This window comes from Ictidomys tridecemlineatus, chromosome 12 (assembly GCF_052094955.1).
Source record: "Ictidomys tridecemlineatus isolate mIctTri1 chromosome 12, mIctTri1.hap1, whole genome shotgun sequence".
In the NCBI taxonomy this organism is placed as follows: domain Eukaryota; kingdom Metazoa; phylum Chordata; class Mammalia; order Rodentia; family Sciuridae; genus Ictidomys; species Ictidomys tridecemlineatus.
In genome coordinates, this window is record NC_135488.1 from 36,054,037 (window position 1) to 36,072,094 (window position 18,058).

Sequence of the window (18,058 nt, forward strand, 5' to 3'; positions counted from 1 at the left end):
TCAGGTAACAAAAACATATATATTTTAAAATAATAATATATTAATGGAAACAACAAATACAGGATAGAGTAACAACTGTGTAACTAAACAAGGTCAAGGACAATGGCAAACTATAGATTCAAACTTTGAAGAAAATAATTATCAATGTAAATATTCCTGGGCTGCCTCAGCCCTGCCCAGGCACACAGCAGCAGAATGGTTTTGCAAGCATCCTCAGGAGGGTTGGAGCCTTCTTTGCAGGATGAGAGGGAGGTTGAGGCTGGATCCACAAATCATTCTTTTGGGAGAGGCTCCTTTTCCTCAGCACGAAGTTGGGTTTTGTGTAAGGGTTCTTTGCGTAAAATACATTGGCCTGCGCTGGAATCCTCAGCTCTGGGGAGAGAGGGGTGTACAAAATAAGGTGGCTCAGGAGGTGTTCCCTGGGACACCCTAACATCTGAGAGTCTGTGCCAGAAACGAACTGAGCCACACACCTGAGAGCTCTCCAATTCAGCACCAATACCAACAAGACAGCCTCCTCAGTCCTCCCTGAGGAAGAACTAGGCAGAGCACTTCAACAGACCTAATGTCTGTTCCTACCAAAGGCTTTGGACTCCAAAACATCCCAGGTCCTCTTGCATCTGCCAAAGCACACCACTAGGGTTTGCATCTGAAATCTCCCACAAAAGGCTCTTGTGCCAAAGATTCAGACCCCACATGAGCAATCTTCACAGGTGGGTTTGGAGGGAAGCATTGGATGGTGAGTGCTCTGATGTCAACATGAAATTCTCATTCAAGATAAATACACTACTGGGGGGTGGGAGGAACTGGAAGAAAGGTTGAGCATGCTTGGAGGAAGACCTAAACAGGAGTGCGCCCTGGGCAACAGTACCTTGTCCCTGTTGGCTCCACTGAATCCTCATTCTCCAAGTAGAGGTCCTCCTTCTCCTCTCCGTCTTTCTCTCCCTCTCTCCCAGCCTTGTTCTCTCTCTCCCAGTCTATGCCTTTGTGGCAAGGGCTGAGGAGCTCTCCACTGCCACACACTAGAGCTTTATGGACAGCCTCAGTGCACAACCAAAGAGAAAGTTGTGAAACCCAGAGAAAAGGCCTAGGATTCTCAAGTATGGCCACAGTGAGGACAGGCTGACCAGCACAAATACCACATTAGAGCCATGCTTCTGCATTGGTGGAGCCCACCTCCATGTGAACCAGGCTTCTGAGAATGGAGGCCACATTCCAAATTCTGCCCTCCTGAGAACAATGATTCCAAAGACCAGCAAAGGGACTGCATCCCTCCAACATGGTGTATGGCCCAGTGGTGCCATGACCCCAAGTGGGGGAATACAACAGCCAGCTTCTCCTTCCTCTGAACACCTCTTTCCTGTTGCCCTCCTCTAACCTAGAGCCTGTTCTCCATCCCTTCTGGGTTGGATGTGGGGATCTCTGCTATGAATTTCTTAGGCTACCAAGGCCCCAGACAGACTTCCTCTTCCATAGACTCTACTAACCTAACAGAAGGTTAAGATAGGAGACAAGTGATCCTAGAACTCATTGGGATGGTGGTCTTCAGCGTACATAGGCTGGGATAATGGCTGCTGAGGTGTTTGGCTCACAGAAGCCAACCAACCAACCAATGAAAAAGCGCTAACATTATTATCAGATGAGCTCTGTGGCTACGTGCTCAGGAAGCCCTCATCTGACTCTAGTTAGGGATCATAACCTGGCTATTGGGATCACTCCTTGGCTAGTGGACTCAGGTGCGGAAGACCATGGAATTTATGCAAAAACAGATGATTCAAGCTGTCTCCCAGGCTGTGTTTTCTTCCCAATTTCATCCTGTTACTGCTTGCTAGAATCTTGGCAATGCTCTGCCCAGGCAGTGGTTTTCTGGTCACACAGAAGGCTTTCAATCCTACTGCCTCAGTCCACAAAATGCCAGTTCCCTCTTGAGCCCATGCATTCCCATGTTCCTCTGAAACCACTCCTATCTCAGACCACAGAACCATACTGCTCCTGGAAAGAGGCTTTCCTCCTCACTCCTCAATGATGTCAGCTTTGTATGCGTCTTCATGTCCTGGGCAGGGCACCTGGTGGGGAGCCGCACTAGCCACTGGGGTATACCAAAACACCTGGAGAGCTTACACCAGCAGAAGTGCAGTTGGCTTTGTGCACGAGCCCAACACACCCTGTTGGAGTGTTCTTGGGGGTCCGAGACTACTCTTTGGTGCTAAGAGTTGACCTGAGTCCACATCCTGACCCTTGCTCTCTGTCATCTGATTGTCCCACTTACTCTGACGGTGAGAGATGATTTGGCCCAGCTCATATTCCTCCGGCTTCTCCTGAGTAAGCAAGTGTAGCTCGAGGGCCCTGCGGATGACGACAGGAGCCCGATCTTGGCAGGTCACCTGGAGCAGCATGGAAGACAGGCCTTCAGGAAATGGGCCTTGAAGTGACTACTCAAGGACAGTGGGCAGGGGCATTCTGGAGGCACCTCCACTCTAAATACAAGGGCAACATCCATGACCCTACTACCTGAGGCTGACCTCCTGCTCATCGCGTGGGCTCTTCCCATAGGCTACTAGCCCAATCCTTGTACATAGGACTTCCTGGACCTGCCATTGCTCTTTGTGGAGCTGCACTTCTCTCCAAGTGAAAGGACCCCACTACCTGCATACACATGCAATCTCATCCCACAAGTTGGGAGGAATGGGACAATAGCCTCCAAGATCCTAGGTCTGCCCGAGGACGCAGGCGGCATTGGGAATGGCCTAGGCACAAAACCTAGAGGCTTTGGTCTGGATTGCCAGGGCCCAAATCAGACCCAGGAACATGACCACACACAGGAGTGACGAAAGATAGCCATGAGAGCTCCTGGCCTCCAGAGGCTCAGTGCTGGCTGGGGTGTAGGAGGGCACCTCATCCAGCAAGGGTGGTCATTGGGTTACCTGGACATTTAGTGTGCTTGCTCCACATCCATACTGACTCTGCAGAGAGACCCTCTCAGCTCCTTGTTCAAGGAACATGCAGAACCTCATACTGGTGTCCTGCTCCATAGAGGCCAGCATCCCATACAGAGGAACCTGCAACCTAGGTCCTGGCCTGTTCTCATCTGTCACCCATACCTGCCTCTGCCCTTCTGGACTGCATGCTGCCACCTGACACACAGACTCCCTCAGACATGGTGGTGGACAAGCTGCTGCTCTCCCTCATCTCAGCTCCAGCCCTTCACACTGACCTCTTCCTTCTTGATTCCCATCTATCCTCCTGATCATCCAGAAGCTCCAAATTCAAGAGGGCATGAGTAGTTCATGGTATTGGACCAGTGTCTGCTCCCCACCCAGGTGTAAGCACCAGGGGACACCCCTGCTCCCAGGCTTACCAAAACAGTCTTGGCCATCTTTGGACTTTGTGTTTCTAAGTGGACACGAATTAAGAAGGTGTCTCCCACCTGCTTGTGGGAAAGCGGCCTGGAGGACTTGCAGGTTGATTCTGAGAACTGTGGGGGATGGAACATCAGCAAACCCAGAAACAGAAAGCCACCCCAGCCTGTCAGTTGGCTCTATGGGCTTCTAGCACATATGTCCAGGTGCTCAGGCTTCTTATTTCCCCAGGTGGGAGTGGAATGGCAGCACAAGTACAGCTTGAATAAGGTAGGTGTTTACCTCCTTTCCCTTGACCTCGCGGCGTTTCCTCACGATGAAATAATATTTTATTTGTGGATTCATGGACAGATACATGAGTGAGTGGTCAGGGACCTTGATTTCTGCAGAGCAAAGTAGAGAGAATTGTTAGGTGGCACTCAAGGATTAGACCACAAAACACCCACAACCCCTGAGAGTCTCCGCCAGGGCGAGCCTGCACCAGAATTGAGAGCCCTCCTATCCAGCTACAGTGCCACCAAAGACTCCCTTAGTGATTCTTCCCTGGAGAAGATGATGTACAGGATTCTAAACCAAAAGAGCACCTGGCAATGGAAACAGCACCTTGGGCCCAGAACGTCTCAGTGCAGGTTGGATCTGCCAAAGGGACACTGCTAGGATCTGCATCAGGATTGGCAAAGGCTCCTGTGCTTAGGCCTTTCTCCCCAGGGCAGCCATGCTCACACATGGGCATTCAGGGAAGCGTTGGATGGTGGGGAATTCATCCCCTTGCCCTGGATGAATTCACTCATGGATGAATACACGGAGGGGAGGTGGTATCCATCAGAGGTGTGTTGGGCATGGACATGGGAGGACTTGAGCAGGGTGGTGCCCTGGAGAACTCTATTGTTTTCTAGGATCGCTCTCCTTCCCCTTGTTTCTCATCAGGAGCTGTCTGCTTGGTACTTTTATTCTGGTTCTTGTTCTACTTCTGGCTCTTCTTTCTGTCCTGCATCTTCTTGTAGTTCTTTCTGGGTCTTTTTCCTGTTCTTACATGATTCCTTCTTGTTCTTCTTCTTGTGTATCTCCCTCCACTCTTCCTTCTGTTCACCTCCTTCTTTTTCTTCTTCTGCCTCCTGCTCTTTATCGTGTGATCCTCTCCCCACTCAGGAGTGTCTCTTTCTCCTCCTCCTCCTTCTCCTTCTTTCTCTGGCAATGGTGGGGCGTCCTGAGGAGTTCAAATCTATCACACTCTTCTGCCCAGATGCAGCCTCTGTTCAGTAGTCCAAGATGAAATCAGTTCTCAATCAATGGCCAGGAGTGAAACCAAGACCAAAGACAAGTGACTTCCTTTCTTTGTCATTGTCACAGTCAGGAAAGACTGAATAACAGACACCGCATTCTGGATAGGCTTCTACCTGTGGTAGTCAGCACCTCATCTGGACCAGGATTGCTAAAATAGATTCCACCTCCATAAAGCTTCCCCAATGAAAACAAGGTTTCCAAAATCTAGGAGAGGGCCAGCATCACTGCCACCCTCCTGCCATAAGGCATAGATGCCATCACACCTAGTGGGTTCCAGGCCCCCCGTAGTCCTCCCTTTTGACGTCTGTTACACACAAACCTCCCCTGGTCTGGAGCCTGCTCTCAACTGATGCTTGGGTTGAAAGTCTGTTTCTGAAATCACCTTTGTAGATTCTCGGTTTGGTAATTCCTTTTGACTGGCTTATTTTTTTACTAGGGATAAAACCAGAGGCACTTAAGCACTGAGACCATTCCCAGGCCTTTTGACTTGGGTACAGGGTCTCCCTAAGTTTCTGAGGCTGTTTGGAAATCCCCATCCCCCTGCACTGCCTCCCAAGTCCCTGAGATTCGCAGACACTGCCCCTTGCCCAGCTTCTTGCACCTCAGTCTTCCTCATGTGTGAGACAGAGCCAACTCAAATGAGGTGGTGTGTGAAAATGGGAAAACTCACTTACGTGCCCGTCAGATGGTGGGTTCTACTGTGGACAGGCTGGGATGGTGGAGGCTAGGAGTGTCGGGCTTACAAGAAAGGAAAGAGCACTGGCATTGTGGACAGCTCAGCATTGTGGCCTCTGTTCTTCAGATGCCCTTTTTTGTTGCTGGAAGGAATAATAACCTGGCCATTCTGATATCTCCAGAAGATGGGCACCCAGGCACACAGGACTTGGAATTGTTCCAAAAAGAACCCAAACAGGCTGTCCCCTGGCCTTGACTTCCTCTTCACTGAGTCCTGTTCCCAGTTACTACAATCCTGACATTCTTGAGTAGGCAGGACTTCTCATATCCTGGCCATGGATTGGGACCTGTGCGGCTTCCGTCCATAGCAATGCTGATCCAATCAGGACCCATGCTCTGCTCCTCTTCATTTGAAGGCATCCTTATCAGTGAGCCATAAACCAAACTGATGATGGATTGAGCCTCTCTCTGCCTTGCCCTCATCGATATTAGCTTTGCATTGCCAGACCAGGTCCAGGGGAGAACACGTTTAGGGAGGTCCAGCAGCCCCCTGGGGCCGCACTGAACACCTCCACATTGGACACGCCCATCACTGCACTTGGTTTCCTGCACCAGGCCCACCACACTCTGGCTATTTTAGGGCCAAGGCCCACTTTCTCTTGGCTGTGAGTTATCCTGAGCCCACTGTGGATCATGTCTCCCCACTGTCTGATTGTCCTACTTACTCTCATGCAGAGACATCATTCTCAGCAGCTCAAAGTTGTCCACATCCTCATGCTGCAACAAATTTTGGTCCAAGGCCCTGCGGATGAGGCTTGTCACCCTCTCCTGACACGTCACCTAGATCAGGGTGGGACAAATGTCATCAGAGAATGGCTTTTAGAGGAGCTACCCAGAAGACTGTGGTCAAACATTCAGGAGAAATCTCAGCTACATATACAAGGGCGCAATCTTGTTATCCTGCTACCTGAGTGTGTCCTCCACATACCGCCTGGGTTCTTGCAACGTGCTACTAGAACAATCCTGATACAAATATCTGCCTGTACCTGCCATCTCCCCTCTCCCTGGGGAGCCACATTCCACTCAGTTCAAAGGACCAAACTGCCTATGCGCAGACACACTCTCATCTCACTGAGATGACAGCAATGGGCCAGGGATCTGTGCACCAAGTGTGCTCTGGGATGCAGGCTGCCTTTGTGGGTGGAAGAGGCAGATGCACTGAAAATTTTGGTCCTGACTGCCACTACACAAAACAGACTCAGATACAAGAGTGTGCACTTGAGTGCTTCATGATAGCCTGGAGAGGCCCTGGGCTCTGGAAGCTCGGTGCAGGTCTGGTTCTAATGATGTACTTGACTCAGCACTGGCAGTCACTGAACATGTCTCCTCTGCAGCTGGACACCTGCAGCATTAGCGTGTCTACTGCACATCCATAGAAATTCTGCCAAGAACCCCTTTAGTTCTATATTTACATACATGCAAAGACTGACATTCTGAAGCTGTGGCATGACCCCCCAGGTGATCCCGACCCCATATTTCCACACCTAGTCATGCTAAGGAGGTTCTCTTTCCTGCCACCAGGAACACACCCCCTCCTACACATGTGACAAGTCACTGCCAGCTCCTCTGCTCCAACCTAACTCATTGAGAATACCAAGTTCTAGGCACTGCAGCCTGCACCCTGGACATATCTCTGCCTTCATCTGTCCACAGCACTTCCGTCTGCACTTCTGGCCTGCCAAACCCACAATACACAGGCCCACTCACCGCTGCAGCTGGGCATGCTGAGGCTCTCACCCCTCAGGTCAAGCCCTTAAGACTGACCTCTCTCTTCTTAATTTCCCACCACAGCCCCAGGGTTAGCTGTGTCTCCTGCCTTCCACTGTGTGGACACCCAGGAGGCAGCCCTGCTGTCGGGCTTACCAGGATGCGCTTTGTCTCCCTCAGGCTCTGTCCCTCTAGGAGGACGTGGACAAAGCGGCTGTCTTCAACCTGCTCGCTGGAGTGAAGCAGTGAGGAGCTGCTACTGGTGACTTTTCTCATGCACCACTCATTGCTTTGGGTGGCCTGGGGCAATGGTCCTGCAGCCACCGCAGAGCTGCTGCTCACAGCTGCTGGGATCCTGGATGCCACTGCCACACAAGGCTCCAAGAACTGTGGGGGATGACAACATCAGCCAAGCCCAGCACCTGCACCCCACCCAGCCTGGCATTGGCCCTGTGGGCATTCTACAACATCCATCCAGAACCTGAGGTTCTTGTCCCCTTGGAGGATGTGGAGTGGCACCAGGAGTAAAGACTGAAGAAGGTGGCTGTTTACCTCCTTTGGCTTGACTTTAAACAACTTGCTGGCAGCTGTTTCCCGAAGAAGAAAGTTATAATCCACTCTGCCATCCAGGGCGTAATATACGTTTCCATCTGCAGGGATCCTCAGCTCTGGAGAGGCAGGGGCAGAGGCGTGGTAGGTGACACTCAAGGAATACACTACCCAACATCCCCCACAACTGAGAGCCTCTGCCAGCTCAGGTCTCACACACAGACCTGAGAGCCCCCGAATCCAGCTACTGTTGCACCAAAGACTCCCCACTGATTCCTCCCTGAGGACCCTCTATGCACAGGAGGTCCCCTACAGGAACACCTTTCAAGGAAATAGCCCCTTGTACCCCAGACCTTCTTAGTTCACGTTGCACCCACCAAAGACAAACAGCTACACTTTGTATCTAGATTGGTCCCCCAAGACTCATGTGTTCAAGGTTTTCTCCCCACTGCAGCAATGATCACAGGTGGGTTTGGGGAAAAACACTTGATGGTGGGTGCGTCCACCTTGCCAGTGGATTCATCCACTCATACAGGGCTACACTAATTGGAGGGGTATGGTTTGGAGGTGTGTTGAGCGTAGGTGGAGGATTTCCACAGCAGGGCTGTGCCATCCAGAGATATATATTTCTCTTGAGTTCCCCACTTCTGCATTTTCTCCTCATGAGTATAATTCTCATTCACATTTTTAATCAATTTATTGTTATACTTCTTGTTCGGCTTGTGTTTCTCCTTCTTGTTCTTGTTCTTCTTCATCTTCTCCTCATGCTTCTTCTTAAAGTCATCTTGACCTTCTTATTCATGGTCTCCTCCTTCAACTTATTTTCATTTTTCTACTCCTCCTTCTCCTCCTCCATGTCCTCCTTCTCCTCGTCCTCCTCATCCTTGTCCTCCTCCTCCTCGTCCTCCTCCTCCTCCTCTTTCTTCTTCTTCTTTCTCTCTCTCCTCCCTCCCCCCCCCTCTCTCTCTCTCTCTCTCTCTCTCTCTCTCTCTCTCCAAGAAGAGTTTACAAGCTGTGAAGGGTTCTATTCTACCACACTCTTCTCTCTAGAAATGGCCTCTGTTCCTAAGTGGACTCAGTTTGAAATGAATAGAAAGATTGGAAACCAGAAATGATTCTTCATTGAACTGCTTTTCTCATGTACTCAACTAGGTCAGGAAAGGTCGTCAAAGTAGGCACCCTGTGGTTGTCTGTCTTCTTTGACACAAGACAAAGAAGCCTCTCTTCTTGGCCCCTTGTGGATAATAGCTTTGCAATGCCTCCTCAGGCCAAGGAAAGAACACATGTTAGGCAGGTCCACAGCCCCTGGGGAACATGAAGAACCTGCAGATTTATGCCCCATCATTACACTTTGTTTTGTGCACAAGTCCCACCATACTCTTCCTGGGCATTGGGTCAATGCACACTGTGTTTTGGCTCCCAGTTATCGTGAGCCCACTGTGACTCACTGCTCCCTACCCTCTGATGGTTCCACTTACTCTGATGGTTCAAGAGAATTTGCAGAAGCTCGTAGTTTTCTGGGTCCTCCTGCTGGAGCAAGTGTGCATCTAAGGCCCTGCGGATGATGACTGGAGCCCTGTCCTGGCAGGTCACCTGAGCAGGGTTGGAGAAAGCTCATCAGAGAGGGAATTTGGGAGTAGCTACCCAGAGGACAGTGCTCAAGGACAATCAGAGACAAGTGAGCTCTCAACACAAGGGCACCATCTTGATACCCTGCTACCTGAGGCCTTCATGTGATCATGTGGGGTCTTCCTATGAGCCTCTAGTCCAATCTTGGTACAAGAGTTTGCTTCAACCTGCTATGCCCTACAGGGACAAGGGAATAAGGACCAAAAGGCTTTGTACAGACACACTCTAGTCCCATCAAGATGGGAGGAATGGTCCAGTGCACTTCCATATCCCTGCTCTGGTCTGGGATACAGCTGCATTTTTGTGTGGACCAGGCACAAACCCTAGGTGCTTTGGTCCTGACAGCCAGGGCACAACACACACTAGGACTCTTTAATGATAGGCATGGAAGCTGCTGGGCTCGAGAGTGTCAGTGCTTGCTAGGGTGTCAGGAGGTTCGGACCCAGCAGGTGCAGTGGTTCAACATAGCTCCCCTGGAGGTGGACACCAGAGTCTCATGATGGATACTACACACCCAGGAAAATTCTGCAGAGAGAGCCGCTAAATCTCTATTCACATACATGCAAACTAGGACACTAATGGGCCCCTCCAAGGCCCCCAGTTCTCTGTGACCCACACCTACCCACCCTAATCATTCTACAATGGCTCCCTTCCCTTCAACCAGCAACATATCCCCTCCCACACACAAGAAAATGACTGCCAACTCCTCTGCTTCAACCTCCACGGTTCAATATACTCCTCCTCAATACCAAGGTCAGTAGAGGATGGCCTGTACCCTCGATATTTCTCTGACCTCCTCTGAACCCAGCACTCACTCCTGCACTTCTGACCTGGACACCCCAAAACACGCAGGCCCACTCGCACCCAGACCTGGCATGCTGCTGCTCTCCTGCCTCTCTCTTGCTCACTTTCTGCTCTCCTTCCTGACCTTCCAGAAGCTCCAGTTCAAGAAGACAGGCCTAGTCCAAAGTGTTTGCTGTAAACTCGGTCTTCCCCACTGTGGGCTCCCAGGAGACTCCCTGCTCGAAGACTCACCAGGATGCTCCTATACTGTGTTGTCCTTTCGTTTTCCAGGTAGACATGAATGAGGCACCTGCCTCTCATCCGCTTGTTATATTGGGGCCTTGGGGAGGACTGAGTAGAGATCCCTGATGTCCTGGACTCCTGCTCTGCCCCTTCCCTGGGAGAAGGCTCTAGCTCTGGGGTTGGCTTAGGAGCCGTGACAGGAACTGAGCTTGTAGCTAGAGGAGAAAAGATGCCAACATGACTGCCTTGCCCTGACCTTCCCACAGACAGACAATACCCCTGCTGCCAGGAAGAACTCAGGCCCTTAGCCCACACAGGACCTCTTTGCAGATGGGGTCACTTCCTGAATGGACAAAGGCTTGTCCTAATTTCCAGCCCAACACCAGGCATACAGACTCCCTGCAGTGGGACAAGAGTCGGACCTTTCCTCATATACCCTTAGGTACTCACCACAGTCCGCCTGGCTCTCAGGCTTTGCCTGGCTTGATTTGCCATCTTCAATTGCGGCCAGGAGGTGGTGTGCTTGGTGTTCCAGGTTCAAGCCTCCCAGCAGGAGCCACATGGATAGCAGCTGCTGCAGACTCAGAAAGCCTGGAGGCTGATGGGAAGCCTCGGAGTAGAGGTTCACCCAGGTCCCCAGGAAGGAAGGTGAGGCACTGTGGGGAGGAAGGGGTGGAGTCAGCAAAACCCTGGCCTTGCCTTCACCACGGCCTCCAGAGAAAACCTCTGACCCTACACTGGGGAGAGCGGTCTTTCCTCAGCCTTCCCAAGTCAAATCACCTTGCAGGTCCCTATTCTGGACACAGGAGCCCACCCTCTTGACCCCAAGCCCATTCCATGTTGAAGTTGGTCCAGGGGTCCACCATAGTCACTGAAGAGGACAACGTGCACTTATGCCCCATGGAGTCAGGGATGCAGTCACATGTAGGATATGTACTCATGGCACCTGCGGTTTGAGGCTGACCCCCATGAAAAGGGACAAAATGGCAGTCATTTGCACCCTATTTTTCACTGAATTATGAAACGTGACTGGAAACGTGTCTTCACACAGTGGGTGCTTTCTCCATGTTCATCAGTGAATGAGCCCAAACTGCTGATTCCCACATATCTCTGGGTGTGGGAGCCGCCATGTCCAAAGCCCCTGTCCAGCTATGTCCCAGCTAGGATGCTCTGTCCCACTATGGAAATTAACATGTTTTTATTAACCCAAAAGTGCTTTTCCCAAGGCCTGAGTTTTGAGACGCCTCTGGCACAGATCTACATTCTTCACAAAGCCAATATCACACCAGAAAGACCACCTGGTCTCGCTGAGTCCACCTGGGAATGAGCTCAGTGCACACCATTGAGCTGTGGTGCCCAGTGTGTGGGGACTGCTCCACGGACCTCTGTGGATCAGCTGGAGTCAGGATGGTTTCTCTGCCTGAGAGGGGAGTTCACTCCCCTTGCAAGGCTGTGGCAGCCACCTCCAGGACTCGGCCCATTTGGGACTGACATTCCACTATGAGTGTGGTCCTCTATCTCATTAGGTATCACAAACCTTTGGGTCCCTGAGAGGTACATGGCAGCCCCAAGACCCAGGCATAAGGGGGCTACACACTTGGGCTTGGTGGTCTGGTGCTTACCTTGGGAACAAGAGATCCAGCACCTGCTGGGTGGGGATGGAATCCCAGGAGATTAACCCCATGTTGCTGCTGAAATGTAGGTTCCTCCCACAAATGACAGGCAGGAGCTCATTCCTAAGCTGGTCCTGCCTGTAAGGTTCAAGGCTCTGTACCCTGAAGGGCTCCTCCGTGTTCTCATCATTTTCACCCTGGGTTGGGACCAAGAATGGTGGTTTAAAATGGAAATGGTGACAAACAGAAAAATGACTTGTGCCAATACACTAGAGTCAAAGCACAATGGGACAGTTCCCATCAGTACAAACACACACACACACACAGTCAGAATAGGAGTCCTGGGCCATTCATCAGCGATCAGACTACAGGGCCTGCTGGGCTCACCTGCCCTGTGCTACTCACTGTTACTCTTGAGCTCCTCTGCAACAATCGCCAGAGGCTCTGGCGTCTAAGATGAAGCCTCACCCAGTGCATCCACAAAAGGGCTAGTTGGCCCCCCTGAGATTCCTGGGAGCCTGAGGCTCGGCATTGTTTGCAACCACAGGAGAACATCCTTCTCACTCCAGTTTCTCCAACCAAATGAGCTCGGATGGCTTGGTCAGTTAAGTGGGTGCCTGGATACCAGGGTTCCATGTTCTGTTTGATCCATTGTCAAGGCAATGATGTCATTTCCTGTGCCCATACCTGAGCCTCTTTTCACATAAGACCACTTTCAAAAGCCCTATGAGCTGCTGATTTCTCCTCCATGCCTAAACATCTCAGGTGCGCAGGTGTTCACCAACAACTACCCAAACATCCCCACCAGCATCTGCCCTGCTTGGTGCCACTAGAGTTCCAGCTTGGAGCCTTCAAAAATGCATTCACAACCAGTCCTTCCCTCTCAGCAGCTTTTGGACCCTGGTCCCATCATTGTGCAACTCATGCTGTGCCCAGTCTTTTCTGGAAAGTAGGGTAGCATCTAATCTCTAGGGTTTATTGTGTCTATTGGCCCATAACACCCTCTATTCTCTCTGAAACCAGAGATGGGACTCACAGGTGGCTAAAGCACAAATGTAGAGATGGGACAATCACAAGAAGGGCAGAGACAAAGAATGCACCTCAACTCAATCAGGCCTGTGTCCCACACAGGGACGTGGCCAATGTCAGTCCCATCGTGGCTGCAGTTCCCTCTCTACACCATGGCAAGTTGGAGGGGACTGAGATGCAGAGGCTGCTCCCCTCTGCCATACAACTTCCCAAGGCTTCTCCTAAGATTTCAAAAGGGCCAAGTGTGTCTAGTGTTGGGGTCTCACAGAGACTCCGAGGTACCACAGCATCCTGCTGCCCAGAACCGGTTCACCCCTCACCTCAAGGGGGCTCAGCCTCTGCATTCATGGGAATTGAAGTGGGTACAGGTGATGGGATATCACCTCCAAGACTGAGTTATGCCAAGTCCATGACCCCTGTCTGCATCCCTGTCTCCAGCACCACTCCCCTCTCTCTCTTTCCTCCCCAGAGCAAACAAATCCATTTAGCAAGTGTGTCCTGTGATAAAGACATGACAGTCACCCATCCTCTCATTGCAAAAACACTGAGGCTCAGCCAACATGGATCCTACCAGGAACACAGGCATAAACTCAGAGTCCGATCCTCGCCTGTGTTCCTGGTAGGATCCATGTCTGGCCTGAGCCTCAGTGTTCCTTGCAATGAGAGGACTGGGTGACTGTCATGTCCTTTATCAGGCACACAACTTGCTAATGGATTTGTTTCTCTGGGGAGGAAGAGAGAGAGGGGAGTGGTGTTTCACAACCCTGGACATCAAGTGCAGTCTCCAGGCTTTGGGGTGTGCCCTGGCCTCTCTCTATCTGCCCAGGCCCTCCAACTCACACTGGCCTTTTACCCAACCTCCTCCTAGGGCCAAACTCAATCCTGCCTCTCAATTTCTTCTGCCTTCCCCAACACACTGCTCCGCAAAATGAGCAGGGCTGGCTCTCTGTTATCATGCTGGTGTCAGCAGCAATGCCACCCCACTGACATAATTCTGAGTCCCAACCTAGGCACTCCAGCTGTCCTTGCCACATGTGGCCCTGTTTGGGCTCTGGCTCTTGCTCTTTTCTTTCATGTGCATGTGTTTTGAGGTTTTGAGTTTCTCCCACTGCAGAACTGCAGCCGTGGCAGGGTAGAGCTCATGAAGGTGACATTCTGAGCCACATCCAATCCCATCAGGACTGTGAACTGGGGTGATGCTGGAAAACAGTGATGAGTGAACACATGGGAGGTGGTTGGACCCACCTTGCCTCTGAGTGGTTTCCTTTCAGGACAGGAATGTAGGGATGGGAGCCCCTGGCGTGGGATGCTTTGCACAAGGCGTGACCACGGGCTCTTTCCTGGCAAAAACTGGCTCCACTCAGCATGGAGAGCACTGTCATTCCTGGTGGCTAACAACAGCCCTGGACCCCAGAAAGGAACCCACACTCAAGATTAACGTCTGAGTGTGCGTGTCCTCGAGGAAATGAGGTCTCCTGATCCCAGGTGAAAAGGGGTAAGTCCTCTAACTCCAGGGGCCATGAAGGGACATCTGAGTTTCCCTTGTCCTTCTTTCCCTCTCTGAACCCATGGTGTCCTCACACTAACCACAGTTAGGACCCTGGCCTCATTCCCCAGTTGGGATCATTAGGCTCCATAAAGGACAGTCTCTAAGATGCTCAGTAAACCACCACCCTCTGCACAACCCATAACCCTATTCACCCAAGAGGCAAGAGGATTTCTATTCAGGAAAACCAGGAAAGGGAGAGCCTTTCTCAAGGACACAAGGACATTAGTGAGTGAGGGAGTGATTAATGGATGGAGAACTATTTCCACCACCAACTTCCAGGAGCATATATGGCCCTTTGGGCACAGGTACGGACCCTTTTTTTCCAATCAACTTTTTCAGAGAAGTGAGGCTGCCTTCTAGATGGCACCTCCACACTAAGGGGGTCTCCTACTTCTTCCACATGTACATATTGCAACGGGCCTCCCACTGTGCATCTGAGAACACTCTGTGGGCATCTGTAGCCTTTCAAGACCCCAGAAACCATGCGGGCACCCCAGCACCAGCAGAGCATTTGTGCACATCACAACAATCACCCCGGGTGAGAACTCTCCGTTCCACTCTGTACTAGGCCCTGCCATCTGTACTGATCAGTCCAACCCCTCTCCTTCCCGTTTCTTGATTATACTACCATGGTTCCCACACATGGATGCCAGGGTGCTTGTGGCCCCCCCAACCATTTGAGTTCCAGGAACAGTGGAATGTGTTTGGGAACTTCTGGATGACGGGAAGTCCCACCCTCCAGGGTTTCATCTTCAATGTAATGAGTGCAGAGGGAGCCAGGAGGGCTCTGTCAGGTAGAGAGAGGTGGGAGCTGATGGAGCCTCAACTAAGTGCCCAGGACTCTGGGTTCAGAGCTGGTGTTATGTGGAATTGTTGAGGGACGTGAAGAAAACCCAGCTCACTGTACGCAGAGACAGCAGATGCCCTCACGTGGTCAGGCTGCTGTGCTAATCAGAGCCCCAAGATGTTCCACAGGTGTGCAGGTGGGGAACCCACGTGCCAGCCCAGGCTGTTCCTGAGCACCTCTACCTGGATTCGAAGCACGTGACTCTGCATCAGCGTCCTCACATCAATGTATCCCGGCCCCCCAACCCAAAAGTTCTCTCAGAGACAGTGAGGTTCCACTGCTCTGGACTTGCCCTTTTCTCTGGGATTCTGGGGGCCCATTAATTAGGAGGTCACAACAATTCTCAGCACACAGGCTGAGCCTACTGAGATCCCAGGAGTATCCAGGCATTGCTTCTATTTATAGTCCATCATGTCCCACGACACTGTGGACACGTATTGCACTCACCTAAAGAAACCACCAGGCCCAGGGCCTTCGTGCCACTGGCCTGCAGACACCTGGAGGAACAGGCAACCTATAGGCTGCGTGGAACCAAAGACCCTAGATCCTGGGATCTGAGCTGGACACACAGCTCATGTGCACACAGTCACCACTGTCACCGAGAGTGCAATTGAAACACCCGCAGAGTTAGCAGTGGACCTGATATGCCCACGAGTGGGGGTGAACTGCATCCCTTGAAAATGATCGTGTCCAGAGAAAGGCAAATTTTGTAGGATTTCACTTATCTCAGATTCTCAATTATCAGGTTCATAAAAAGATAAAGCACAATGTTCTTTTCCTGGGCCTCAAGGGCACTAGAATTCCGCATTGATGGCAATAGTACGTCCACGTGAGTTCTGGAGATGCATGGTGGTGACGCCTATACACCAACATGAACATGCTTAATGCCACTCAACTGTGTCCTCCAAAATGGTTTAATTACAAAACAGATGTTCGGTGTCAATTACCACAATGTAAACCCTTGGGAGACTGCTGATTGACTCATCTTAGCGTAAGTCAATGAATAAAGGTCCTAAGGTGCGAAGCTACAAAATGAGGGATGAGCATGGATGAGGATGGGCGGGAGAATCCTCCCCCTCTAACACAATTAGGGAAGGATGTGCTGCCCTCAAGTGGCTGGGGGGCCTGGGATCCTGCCACAGAGGGGGATTCCAAACCTCACATCCCCTGACCCAGGCCAGAAGACCAGGTAGAGTCCAAGGACCCTGGGGTGGCCCAATGGCAATAAAGGTCAAAAGGAACTGGGATCTGCCTGGACCCTCAATCCCCTACTCTGAGCAGGGCTGCATGATGAGGCCAGAGGCCATCCACAGCAATCTGCCTTTACAGGAAAACAGGGACTGCAGGCTGCCTCTGGCTCACTGACTCAGGATGGTGTTTTCATAAAGCAAGACCACTTCCTCACATTTGACCAGCAGCTCATGCGCTGACAGCACAATGGCTGGCTTGACTCAGGCCCTGAGAAATGAAATAGAAAATTCATAGCAAACCCATCTTTAGCTCTTCCACATCATCAGGGGGTGTGATTCATTTCCATCAACAAAGATGTCTGAAATGATGTCTAAACATGCTGGGGACTCACCTCCGTGTGGAACTTTTCAGGAAAAAGGGGATCAAATCTCATGAAGCAACTCTTCTCTCCTCTAGCCCATGGGCAATGCAAGGAACCTGCATGTTACCAGAGGCTCACTCTCTCTTCTCATGTCTTCTGGAAAGGATTCATGAATGTTTCCTTCAAGGTGAAGCAGAAGCCTGCATTCCCAGCTGCACAGAAGTGTTTCAGGGCAGTGTCTCCCTTAAAACCCAAGAAGAAAAACAGGTCATTAAACAGGCACATGGATTAGAGTACATGATCAATGATCCCTCCTCCCTGAAGCCTTCCACATGCCCACCTTCCACATTCACAGAGAAATGCTTGGCCATTCTCAAGACCAGGAGACCATGATGCTCATCACCAGGAAGTCAATAGGAACATGAACAGAGCAGCATGGATTGCACAAGGTGGCACACCAAGGATCTGCAGCACACCTGCTAGAACACAAGAGCTGAACTTCAGTATTGACTTTCTGCCACCTGCCAAGTACGATGGTAATGTCAAGCACAACATGCAGATATGCAAGTAGTGGGTGACACGGTGCATCCATTCACAGAAGTGGGCAACATCTTCATTGGAACAAGGAAGTATCTTATCCTTACTCATCAAAATCATCACAAAGAATAAAATGGATGCAAGACTTCTCATTTCACTATCATGTAGCTGTTGGATTTCCCTATTAAATAATACCTCCTCCAAAATAAAAAATATCTCAGACATGTGTCAACTATTCGATGGATGACATTTTAAAAACTAGGCCTTTCCTTCATATTTATGTATGCTATAGCCCTGCCTAAGGCTCTTTGAGAAAGGAGCACATAGAATTGGATCTTTGAAAATCTCACATTTGCCGATAAATATTACCGACAATGTCAGGCATGGCGAAGTGAAAAGTGGGACTTTGGATACTCAAAGAATGCTATGTTGTGAGATTGGTGTCTCTGACTCATAGACAGCATGTGGTTTCTATGAAAGCTGCTGAGGGAGCAGGAGTAACGAAGCTCATGGAACAGATGACCTCAGGGAATACTGACAGATAGGCCAAACTGGAGAACATGTTCCAGCTAACATTGGTATTTGGGCTCCTGAGCCCAGTCCTGTTTTAAAAAAAGTTGCAGACAGGCAGTGTTCATGTAC

At 50.8% G+C, this 18,058-nt stretch overlaps 1 protein-coding gene across 2 annotated transcripts in view; it reads right to left on the reverse strand.

Moving 5' to 3' along the window:
• Positions 1-18,058, reverse strand: part of LOC144369247 (uncharacterized) — a 27,056-nt gene continuing 8,998 nt past the window's right edge. The window contains exons 4-16 of one of the 2 annotated variants that reach the window (XM_078028460.1): positions 17,220-17,355; positions 16,910-17,122; positions 11,912-12,099; positions 10,740-10,945; positions 10,299-10,504; positions 9,113-9,227; positions 7,638-7,753; positions 7,242-7,472; positions 6,044-6,158; positions 3,642-3,742; positions 3,359-3,475; positions 2,270-2,384; positions 1-372 (exon numbers count right to left, since the gene is read on the reverse strand). In XM_078028460.1, coding sequence (XP_077884586.1) covers positions 167-372; positions 2,270-2,384; positions 3,359-3,475; positions 3,642-3,742; positions 6,044-6,158; positions 7,242-7,472; positions 7,638-7,753; positions 9,113-9,227; positions 10,299-10,504; positions 10,740-10,945; positions 11,912-12,099; positions 16,910-16,951 — 1,758 coding nt within the window. In that variant the 5' untranslated portion in view covers positions 16,952-17,122; positions 17,220-17,355 and the 3' untranslated portion in view covers positions 1-166. The remainder of the gene's footprint in view (positions 373-2,269; positions 2,385-3,358; positions 3,476-3,641; positions 3,743-6,043; positions 6,159-7,241; positions 7,473-7,637; positions 7,754-9,112; positions 9,228-10,298; positions 10,505-10,739; positions 10,946-11,911; positions 12,100-16,909; positions 17,123-17,219; positions 17,356-18,058) is intronic. The other variant, XM_078028461.1, reaches the window with a different exon arrangement.